The sequence below is a fragment of the Prosopis cineraria genome, unplaced genomic scaffold, assembly GCF_029017545.1.
Source record: "Prosopis cineraria cultivar Desert tree isolate PC_DT_omini unplaced genomic scaffold, ASM2901754v1 PC3, whole genome shotgun sequence".
Taxonomy (NCBI): domain Eukaryota; kingdom Viridiplantae; phylum Streptophyta; class Magnoliopsida; order Fabales; family Fabaceae; genus Prosopis; species Prosopis cineraria.
The window spans coordinates 38788459-38799307 of record NW_026555334.1 but is presented as its reverse complement, the minus strand read 5'-3'; the positions used below and the strand labels follow the sequence as shown (position 1 = coordinate 38799307).

The 10849-nt window shown below is 39.6% G+C and overlaps 2 protein-coding genes across 3 annotated transcripts; one reads left to right on the top strand and one right to left on the bottom strand.

The window, feature by feature from the left end:
* Positions 1-5909, top strand: LOC129306306 (uncharacterized). The gene is given in 10 exon segments (XM_054946825.1): positions 1-236; positions 1766-1867; positions 1964-3091; positions 3177-3259; positions 3262-3446; positions 3682-3891; positions 4001-4174; positions 4487-4681; positions 4788-4901; positions 5144-5909. Coding segments are annotated over 8 exon segments (2388 nt in total). The 5' UTR covers positions 1-236; positions 1766-1867; positions 1964-2000; the 3' UTR covers positions 5480-5909.
* A 443-nt stretch (positions 5910-6352) lies between these two features.
* On the bottom strand, positions 6353-9728 carry LOC129306525 (probably inactive leucine-rich repeat receptor-like protein kinase At5g06940). 2 transcript variants are annotated; one of them, XM_054947165.1, is made up of 3 exons: positions 7260-9728; positions 6768-7174; positions 6353-6659 (listed from the first exon to the last, which is right to left on the bottom strand). In XM_054947165.1, the coding sequence occupies exons 1-2, from the start codon at positions 9544-9546 to the stop codon at positions 6807-6809; spliced, it is 2655 nt and encodes an 884-aa protein (XP_054803140.1). In that variant the 5' UTR covers positions 9547-9728; the 3' UTR covers positions 6353-6659; positions 6768-6806. The 2 variants fall into 2 exon arrangements, with proteins under 2 accessions (XP_054803140.1, XP_054803139.1); XM_054947164.1 differs by having other exon boundaries at positions 6353-7174; positions 7260-9727.
* Between the last annotated feature and the right edge of the window lie 1121 nt (positions 9729-10849).

Genomic DNA, 10849 nt, shown 5'->3' with positions numbered 1-10849 from the left:
TAAATGTCACGTTCCCGCACTCTTCTTCTTCCTTACATGCCATTGATGCAGCCACGTTCATCCGCTTCTCTCAACTACGACCAGACAGATGCCGGCAGGGGAAAAGCACGAAGCCCAATGTCCGCGAAAGTAATTCTTCAAAGAAAAGCAAATGTGTGAATCCCGAGGGCCTTCTGCCATTATTAGCAGTTCTTGAAGACTGTGTATAGAGGCGGAAGCAGAGATAAAAGCTGTTTGTAAGTTCCATATACTTTAACCTTTTCCCGTTCTTTGTATATTACGGCTTTCTAAGTGTGCTCTCGCGTTCTCGGGTTGTCTTTGTCCTTTTTCTGTCCATTTCACGTGATACGGCAAGAAACTCAGATTTAGATTTGACTACAACCCTCTTCCAAACTTCCAGTTGTTCACTTGCCGTCGAAATTTCTGTCTTGATTCGAGGAAGTACTTGCCTACGTGGTATCTAGATCCAGTTACTTCCACTCTTTTTCACCATCCATGATTGATGATTCTTTGAATGCTATTTGTTCGCGTTCGATACGGTGGTGTCTTCATCCTGGAATCGGCTGTTTCTAAGGTCGTGTTCGTTTTTCTTCTGGGTAAGGAATGCTTCGCTTCGGATTCAGTTAGCGTCTTACTCTTGTGTATTGATATAGATTCAATTAGCGCTCAACAACTCTCTGGTTTTTGTTTTGGTGGTAGACTTAAGATTCAAAAAACATTGTCTAGCGGGTCTAGTTGAATTCCGGCAAGATATGCCACTCCAAGTCATTGTGACTGAAATTTAAAATGTCGTGTTTGCTTTCCATTGAGTCTTAGTTTATAAGAAGTATCCATTCTCTGTTCTGAACTTCTTAAGCACGCGTTGCTCCCTCGGGTTTGCATATGGACATCATACCCTGTTTTACTTATTGTCACGCAAGCCCTGTTTGTTTTTATCCGCGAATTTGGAATGGATGTTAAGCAAGTCCTGATACCTGGTTCGCCGATTTGTTTATCAAACATTATTGCCTCAGTCGAAGGCACGAGCTAGAGGACAAAATTGCTGACCCACTGGTGTTAATGATTAGTTGGTTCTTACATTATTGTAATCTCTGGTTAGTAGAATCTGGATTAGAGGGTTTTTTTTTTTTTTTTGGTTTTTGTTTTTTACAGAAATGGTTTTCCCGACCTACGCCATTCTTTCTCCTTTATCTCGTTGAGAACATTCAGATTTCCACTGATAAATGAATCCACCAATGCATGATTCTTTTGCCGACACCTTTTGTTCCTCCTTGTGATGGAGAACAACGCGTCTCAACAATCTGTGCGGAACATTTTCCCTTTTCTGTAATTTACTTACAAGTTCGTCTTTTACGTATTGTTGTTTTATTCTCGTAAATTTTATATGAGGTCTCATTTTATTGCACAATTTCCCCCGGAATTCAATCCGATGTTCCTTCAACTGCTTTAAATTGTATGCTACTCGAACTTCCAGCACTTGTTCTCATTTCTTGTATTGCTTTGCACTGGATCCTGCAATTCATTAAGAAAGCATGCTTATATAGTCATTATTTTGGAAGCCATTGCATTGTTCTCTATGGTTGTCTCATTCTTTAACCTGCCTATGTCTTTTTTTCACTTCAACCTTCCTCTTTATTGTTTTCCCTTTTACAATTTCTGCCATTTATTTGTCACTGCATTAATGTTTTTAGCAAATTCTCTAACATATAATTGTTTCCCTTAGCCTTTAACTCTTGAACAATTGGCAAGGGCATTCTATGTTCAGGTAGACCTTACTGGTTCTTCAATGTCCGGAAAAGCAGCTGAAAGGGGTTCTCTCTCTTCTGTTCTTTAATGGACGTGCTAGTACCCTCGTAAGAATTGGGAAGTAAGTGAACTTAAATATTTCAGGAATTGAGAATTTCCTTCTGCTCCAAGGGCTTTGCTAAGATTAGTTAATGCTATGTTTTTTTCCTCCACGCAGCTTCTTCATTAATTGATTTTTGAAGTGATCTGAAGGCATGAAAGAAGTTGATAAGAGAAAGGCTTCAAGGAATAGTCAGGCAAAGAGTTCTAGAAGAACTGAAAGGAGAGAGAATAAAGTGCACCAAGATAATTCATCCAAAACTGAGAATGTAAAAGAAACTGAATCAAAGACTAAGCCAACAGTACATAATTTTGTAAGTGATTCAAACGCGACTTCAGAGACCTCTGAAACTTATGAAAGCTTGGTTATACATTATGTAGATGATGTCAACAGGTCTGACGAGGCACCTGTGGAGATGAAAGTAAACGAAATGGTTCCAAAAGAAAACAAGAATGACGTGCTTGATGATCATTCTAGTGATATGGAGAAAGGGCAAAAGGAAGGAAATGAAGAGGTTTCAGATACTGAGACGGTAAAGGATTCGGTATCTTCCCAAGGAGACTGTATCATAGTTGAGGATGAAAAAATAGAAAGAATTTCAAGAGGTCCTAAAAGTAAGGCAAAAGTGATTTCCTCAGAAGGTAATCGTGGATCAAGGGAGAGAACTAATAGAAGGACAAATACAGTGCAGATGAAAGCATCAAATAATAACAATCAGAAGAAACCTGGAAACTCAAATAGACGACCTTCTGGAGTTACTAACAAAAATAACTCCTTGAACAATAAGACTGCAAAATTCCCTGCAAAACCTTCGTCAGAATCTTCTGATGGAGTAGATGAAAAAACTGTCCATGGGATCAAGGAACTTGATGTCCTAGATGGAACCTCAAATGGGACGCAGAGTTTAGCAAGTGAAGATGAAAGTGATGAAAAAACCGAAGCTCAAGAAAATTATGAACATGAGGAGGTGGCAGCTTTGGAATCAAAAATTGAGGAAATGGAATCCAGAATTGAAAAACTTGAGGAGGAGCTGAGAGAAGTTGCTGCTCTTGAAATATCACTTTATGCTGTTGTACCAGAGCACGGGAGCTCAGCACACAAGGTGCACACACCTGCCCGACGCCTTTCTAGACTCTATATTAATGCTTGTAAGCATTGGACCCAAGACAGGCGGGCCACAATTGCTAGAAATACTGTTTCTGGCCTTGTTTTGGTTGCCAAATCTTGTGGTAATGATGTTTCAAGGTACATAGTTCATTAAAATACTCATATGCCTCTATTGACTTGAAACAATAAACAATGACTTTTCTGCTCTTGATGTCTTATTTAGGTTAAGCTTCTGGTTGTCAAATGCCATTGTACTGAGAGAAATAATTTCACAAGCATTTGGGAATTCATGTCAGTCTAGTCCCCTTGGCGGCTAGCTGAGTCAAATGGGAACCATACTGCACCAAAATGGAAAGGTAGCTCCAATAGTAAACACGTGAATGGCCTTCTGCAGTTTGCTGAATATTGGCAGGATACGGGAACCTTCACTTCTGCATTAGAAAAATTTGAATCTTGGGTGTTCTCTCGGATAGTGGAGTCAGTATGGTGGCAGGTATGACTCTAGTCTATTCTCTTTAAGTTATTCTTAATGCCTGTGAAATGGGATGAGTATATTTTCTACTTCAACCATCTTATAATCTATCAATGGTTAAGTTACATGCTGAGATCTTGGTTGAATCCTGTTCTCCCAAATATAAAACAGTCATTTTATGTCTCATGGAAATCCATGCAAAGTTGATTTGCGGTCTTATTAGTCTCTTTAAGCTGAGAAACATGTATATTTTCAGGCTTTGACTCCATACATGCAGCCTCCAGTTGGGGTTTCCTCTGCAAATAGATCCGTTGGTTGGTTGTTGGGTCCTACCTTGGGTGACCAAAAGCAAGGAAGCTTTTCCATCAATCTCTGGAGAAACGCTTTTCAAGATGCTTTTCAACTACTTTGTCCTGTTCGAGCAGCAGGGCATGAGTGTGGGTGTTTGCCTGTACTGGCTAGAATGGTGTGTTTTCAATATCACTTTATCTTTATCATTTCTTAGAAATAATGTAAATTTCCATTTGTCTGGCTCGAAAGGTTTATTAATATTTAAATTTAAATTCTTTTATCAGGTAATGGAACAGTGCATAGGCAGACTAGATGTTGCAATTTTCAATGCTCTACTGCGGGAGTCTGTCCACGAGATTCCAACTGATCCTGTATCAGACCCTATCGTGGATTCAAAGGTTCTGCCAATTCCAGCAGGAGATTTAAGCTTTGGGTCTGGTGCACAGCTTAAAAATTCTGTACGTTCCTTTTTCTTGCAACTTATTTTTCCATACATTATTTAAACATTGTCTTGAATCATAGTGGGAAATTATGTGAAAGAACAAAATTTGGGGTCATAGTACTACCGTCAAGTTGATGTATATAACTATTATTAATCTTAACATAAACTATAAAATTTATTCACAAGTCATGAAAATATGAACAATGCAAATCACCTCAAATTGCTTAATGCACGGAAAAATGTATCTAGTTTTGTATTAAGTGGATTTCTTATCCGGAATTTATACTTATAAGAGTTCAGGTTTGAAGAAAAGCTAATTGAAATGCAGGTAGGAAATTGGTCTAGATGGCTTACTGACATGTTTGGGATGGATGCTGAAGACTGTGCTCCTGAAGATGAGAACTGTAAGGATGACCGGCGGGGTGGAGATGGTGAACCTCAATCTTTTCCTCTCCTGAACGACCTGAGTGACCTCCTCATGCTCCCAAAAGACATGCTTATGGATAGGCATGTCAGACAAGAGGTTAATCTCTAATGAACTAATTCTACTTTCCATTCATGGACATTGCCTTAAGCTTTTTCTTTTGCTTGCTAGCTCACTTCCCTCATTTCATATTTATGCTTCGCAGGTGTGTCCATCTATCACCCTTCCATTGGTTAAACGGATACTCTGCAACTTCACTCCGGATGAGTTCTGTCCAGACCCTGTTCCCGGTGCTGTGTTAGAGGCACTGAATGCTGAGGTATGATCAGCACTTATTTCCTGTTTAGGCTGTATTTTTTTACAGAAGGACACGTTCATATAAGCAATGACTTATCCATAAGAACAATCAATGTTATGAGAATTTTGTTATGTACTTTTATTTGTATAACTGATGGCAGTTTAATCAAATGCCCCGTGTAACTTTTGTAAGAGCACTGCATTTATCTCGCACCGTTAAACTGTAAAAACTAAGTTATTGAATGTTGTTTAATTTGGTGTTAGTGGATTGTGGAGAGAAGATTATCGGGAGACTCAACCAGAAGCTTCCCATATGCAGCTGCTCCGGTTGTGTATAACCCTCCTTCCTCGGCTAATGTGGCAGAGAAAATTGGCGACGCAGGAGGCAAGTCTCACTTGGCCAGAAATGCCTCAGCTGTTCAGAGGAGAGGATATACGAGTGATGAGGAATTGGAGGAACTGGAATCTCCTCTTACATCCATCATTGATAAGCGGCCTTCACTTCCAGCATCTCATGGAGAAGACATGCCCAAAGAACGGTACACTCATGCCAGCACCAATGCTAGATATCAGCTTCTTCGTCAAGTCTGGTCCTTGTGAACTTTGAGAGTTCTATACGTGTACCTGAGCTCTTTTATTAGAGCATAAATGAATGTGGAGGAAAGGATATAGGGAAAAAAGAAACGATAAGGAGTAGAAAGAATCAAGATGATTGAAAGATCTCGAGTAATAATAAAATCCGACTCAAGCCCTGTACAGAAGATCAAGTCCTTGGTAGAGTAGCATTGAATCATTTTTACTGTTTCTGAAAAGTCTGTTTTGGAAAAACAGTACACAGAAATCTTTTCGGGTTACTGTTTCTTGGCTTTTTAGTTGGGGCCTGTGGATTTAGCTCGCGTCGGTTTGAAGAAAAAAATCCCGCGCATTATTAGATATATTGAAAATTTTCATGTAATGCAGTTTTTTTTTTTTTTTAAACCAGAATGTCATAAATGGATGAAATCATGAAATAGCAAGTTTCTTGAAAGTACTTTCATTTTTATGATATTTAAACTATATTAAAATTTTTGAAGAGATCTTTAAAAGACCTTCATTGTTCATTTATGTGGAGTGTAATTATGACTTTAATCGAGTATCATGATCAACTCCGTCAACCGTTGGGCAGATTAGCTGTTGTGCGATCTGTAGGTGAAGTGTAATCCAAGTTGATTAGACATCAAATGAACATCATTATGATACTTCAATGATGTCTCAAATTATCTATGCTAATTTTCATTTGCGTCCAAAGAAATATCAATGGCAATGATAACTTGGTTATACCATTTTAATCATAGCAATTACTCAAAATGGTTTCTTTTTCTTCAAGGAATAGTCTATTCGAAATTCGACCGAGTTGAATCGACAGGCTGGGTTCCATATTTCAAAGAATATATCAAATATAAAAGAACACATGGAATCTACGCTACTTTGAAATGTTCTATGAAAAAATATCTTATTTTGAAGGAATCATCATAATCAAAACCTGGAGACGGTAATGCTGCTACAAATTCTCACTCATCTATTAAATTTAATTTTTTTCAGTGTCATGAAATGGACGAGATTTGCGTTGATGCTCTGTTTTTCAAACACCCTACACTCACAACTAGAGCTAGTCCTCGGCTCCCTCAACCTTCGCCTGCAACAACATCATCGTGAATGCCTGCCAGGTAAGTCGGTGATGCCTGACAATCATTTACATTCGACGTCGGAAAGATGTCGTGTATATATCTGCGGTCAAAACCTTAAAACAGAACCCGATGCCAAACAGGAACAACCTTAACATACAGTTACTGCAAATCAACATCAGATATCAAAAACAGATTGCAAATATAAAACAGCATTTACATACAAATGATTCAGCGAAAAATCGCCACTCGGGGTCACGAGTTCACACGGGAATCGAGGGTTCCTCATTTGGATCCTGAGAATTTGCAACGATGGTTCGCCACTCAAGCGACTGAAGAGCTCTTACAACTTCTACCATCGATGGTCTTTTTTCAGGCACCACGGAAGTGCAACGAAGAGCAATTTCCAGAGCTCCAATCATTTCTTGCTGATTGGAATGTGATATTTTGGGATCAAGTACTTGATACACCCCATCAGTGATGTTCACTCTCCTTCGAACCCACTTCACTATGTCAAGAGACTCCGTTGATATTGTTTGCTCCGCTTGCTTCCCAGTCACAAGCTCTAGCAATACAACACCATAGCTGTATATGTCCAATTCTTCAGTTGCTTTCTTACTGTACCCACATTCTGCAATAGACAACCTTGAGGTTACCTTCCAAAACTAACCAATTTTGTAAGAAATTAATAAGGGTTTAAGAGTAAGTTGTCATACCTGGAGCATTATAGCAGGAAGATGCTGCTTCAGAAGCAACAGTTGACTGAAATGCGGCTTCTCCCACAATTCGATCAAGAGCAAAATCTGTGAGTTTTGGCTCAAGGTTTGCATCCAGCAGAATGTTCTTGGACTTGACGTTTCTGTGAAGCAAGTGAGGAACATAGTCATTGTGAAGATAAGCTAGTGCTTGAGCGACCCTGATGGCAATCCTTAATCTTGCCTCCCACTGCAACTCAAAATCCTCATGGGAAATCAAGTCCCCTAAGCTTCCTTCTTGCAAGTACTCATAAATAAGAAAGATTGACTCATCGGAGTGGCAAAAGCCCAGGATTTTAACAACATTCTTATGCCTAATCTTGGCCAATGTCTTGACCTCAGCTTTCAAACTTTTTGATGTCTGGTTCCCAAAATTGACTAGCTTCTTCACAGCCACTTGTTCACCGCTGGGTAAACTCACAACATAAACTTTGCCAAAAACCCCGCCATTCCCAATCAAGCTTTTCTCATCCATTACTATAAGCAGATCATGCTCAGTAATTCTAAGAGGATAGAAGAACACTGAACGCCAAACTCCTATTTGATTCCTTTTGCTAAACTTCCTATACAAAATAAATCCACCAACGAACATCGCGGTTCCTACAACGAAGGCTACAGAGATAAGGGCACATGCTAGGGCAGTGAGACTCCCAGAATGGTGTCTTGGAGGGTCATCAGAACAGGAAGTGGGTAATCCAGGGCCACAAAGTTCAGGGTTTCCTTCCAAAAATGAGGCAGGGAGACCAGAAATCAAGGAGTAAGGTACCTTACCAGATAGCTGATTGAAGGACACATTGAAAAGAGCAAGCTTTAAATTTTGAAGTCCTAGCGGGATTGAACCAGTGAGATTGTTAGCTGAAAGATCAAGATAAGTTAGCACTGGCAACTCAGCAAGGGAAGGAGGGATTTGTCCGGTAAGACTGTTGTCTGCTAAAGACAACGAAACTAGTTTCCTGCATTTTTTCAGCTCTGGGATTTGACCAGAAAGGGAATTGTGAGAGAGATTCACAATGCTCATAACAGGGGAATCACAAAAATTTACAGGAAGTTCTCCGTAGAAACGATTGAGAGATGCAGAGAATCTGTATAAGCTCTTGACCGACCCAAGACTCTGAGGAATTTTACCGGCAAAGTTGTTATTGTCAAGCTGAACTTGCTCCAACTGAACAGCGCCCGATATGGATTCAGGGATTTGTCCTGAGAGCTTGTTGTTTTCAGCTCTAATGAGCTTAACTTTAGGTAAGGACCATAATGAATCAGGGAAGTCTCCAGTTAACTGGTTATTCTGAACTTGAAATCTCTCAAGATTCTTGCATTCGCCAATGTTGTTGGGTACTGAACCACTGAAAATATTTGTATGGAGACTGAGATTTATTAGACCTTTCGCATTACAAATGCCATTTGGAAATGACCCCAAAAGCTTGTTCTGTGAAACATCAAAAGACACCAGGTTCTTGAGAGAAGACACCAGACCCTGAGAAATCTCACCGGTTAGATTGTTCTGAGAGAGGTCTAAATGAGTCAAACTACGCAGGTTCGCAAAAGAATCCGGAATTTCACCGTGAAAACCAGAACTTTGCAACAGAAGTTGCCTGAGACTTCCTAGTCCGCCTATGCCCTCAGGAATCTCACTTTCCAAGTATGGATTTGCAGACAAGTCAAGAACAGCAAGCTTAGTTAAATTAGTGAAGATTGCGGGTACACCACCTGATAGTAGGTTACTTCCCATGTTAAGGACTTCGAGGTTCTTGAGGAAGCCCAAGCTTTCTGGGATATTTCCTTCTATGTGATTTCTGCTGAAATCAAGCACTCTCAGTGAACCAAACTGAGAAATCTGCATTGGGATGGTTCCCCATATGAGATTATTACTGAGATTCAAAGTCTCCAACGAACTACACTGAGAAAGATGGAGAGGGATGGACTGGTTGAATGTATTATCAGCCAGATTGAGGTACGACAGATTTGGAAGATCGCATATGGAAGATGAGAGGTCCCCAGAAAGGTTTAGGTTTTGAAGATTAATGGAAGTGACAGAGGGAGAAGGAGAAGTGGCGGAGCAGGCGATTCCAGTCCAGTTACAGTAGTGAGTGGACGAAGTATTGGACCAGCTTAACAGAACCTTCCTAGAGTCTTCAATGGAGGCCTTGAAGGAGAGAAGGATATCTACCTCTGACGAAGACGATGAACCAAGACTGAACGTTGTGAAGGACACAGAGAGAAGGAACAGGTATATACAGAATGCAGCCATTAGCTAGGTGTCTGGAAGCAAGAGAGCTTGCTTTGTGTTGTTTTCAATGCTTTTCTTCCTATATATCAGTGTGAGTCGTGAGTGATTGAGTTGATATTAATTAACGTCGATGGTGGACCCAGAGGAAAAGGATTTACGTGCAATAGCCCATTATAGCCATTGGGAATTTTGTCATGTAAAAATATCGAAAGCCGTTTTTTTTTTTTTTATCTATAATATTGCTTCGTGTTTTCACCTTTCTGCAATTCAGTACAAGCATTGATGCTCCTGCTGAGTTTCTTCTCTGCATTTCTAGTTTACTACCCACCACTGCTTTATTGATTTTGGCTCTGGTTTTCACTTTAATTTATGAATAATTACCTCTCCCAAATCTCTCCAAAAGAGAGCCAACACAGCATGAGCAGCACAGAATCCATCTACCCATTGACCCCAGAAGAGAAGAAGATCGAGTGTGTGAGTTTTTCAACGCTAAAAGTAGAATCCTAAGAAGATAAAAACAAAGTCTAGGGTTCGTCCAGGATTTGACACTCCACCATCCAAACAGAAACCTTATTGAGGAGGGAAATAAATTCAATGTACCTCAGCATTAAATTGAAGATTGATGATGTTTGGCATGTAATGTATTGTGCTTGGCTTGGTGGTGAGACCCCAAAATGCAAAATCCATGGCTAAGGTCACATGGTTATTTTGTCAACTTCTGTCCTGAGGTGGGGTCCTCCTTATTGACTGTCAGAAATCAGACGGCTTGCATCCCCAAGAATTTCCCGTTAAGGATTAAAAATTATAATTAATATAAATATCCAAGGGAAGAATATGTGGATTAAAATTTGGAGAGCGGAGTTTCTCGCTCATCAGATGCCCCATGATGTTATACTCGAAGAACTCAACTTGTCGAACTCCGATACCCAGACCCGGTTAAATAATTGATTTTATATTGTTCTTATCAACAGTTTAATCTGTTAATCAGTTGGGCATAACGAGAGCCACGTAAGGGATGGGATCGAATGTCTTTACCTCCCCTTTGTTTGGCATTAAAATATTAAACAAGATGACATTTTTTAATGTTTAAGAATCCGGAGACACAAATCTACCCACTTTGAAAATTATAGTCCGAAGTGTATATAAAAATAAATCAATGGGTATGTTTTACCTGCTCCATTTCTTTTCACGATTGATTCCTTTCTTTTTGTTTCCACCTCTGAGTCTCGTTTACTAGATTATAAAATTCTATCCGACTAAATCTCGTCCGAGAACAATTATAAAAGACAAAAATTGAAATGTATAAAAAGTAATTTGCAAATAG

Bases quoted from the DNA above. Each gene is read 5' to 3' on its own strand.
- LOC129306525 (XM_054947165.1), bottom strand. From the start codon at position 9,546: ATGGCTGCATTCTGTATATACCTGTTCCTTCTCTCTGTGTCCTTCACA. The intron at 7,175-7,259 runs GTATGACAACTT...TGTCTATTGCAG, and splicing joins TTCCTGCTATAATGCTCCAG to AATGTGGGTACAGTAAGAAA.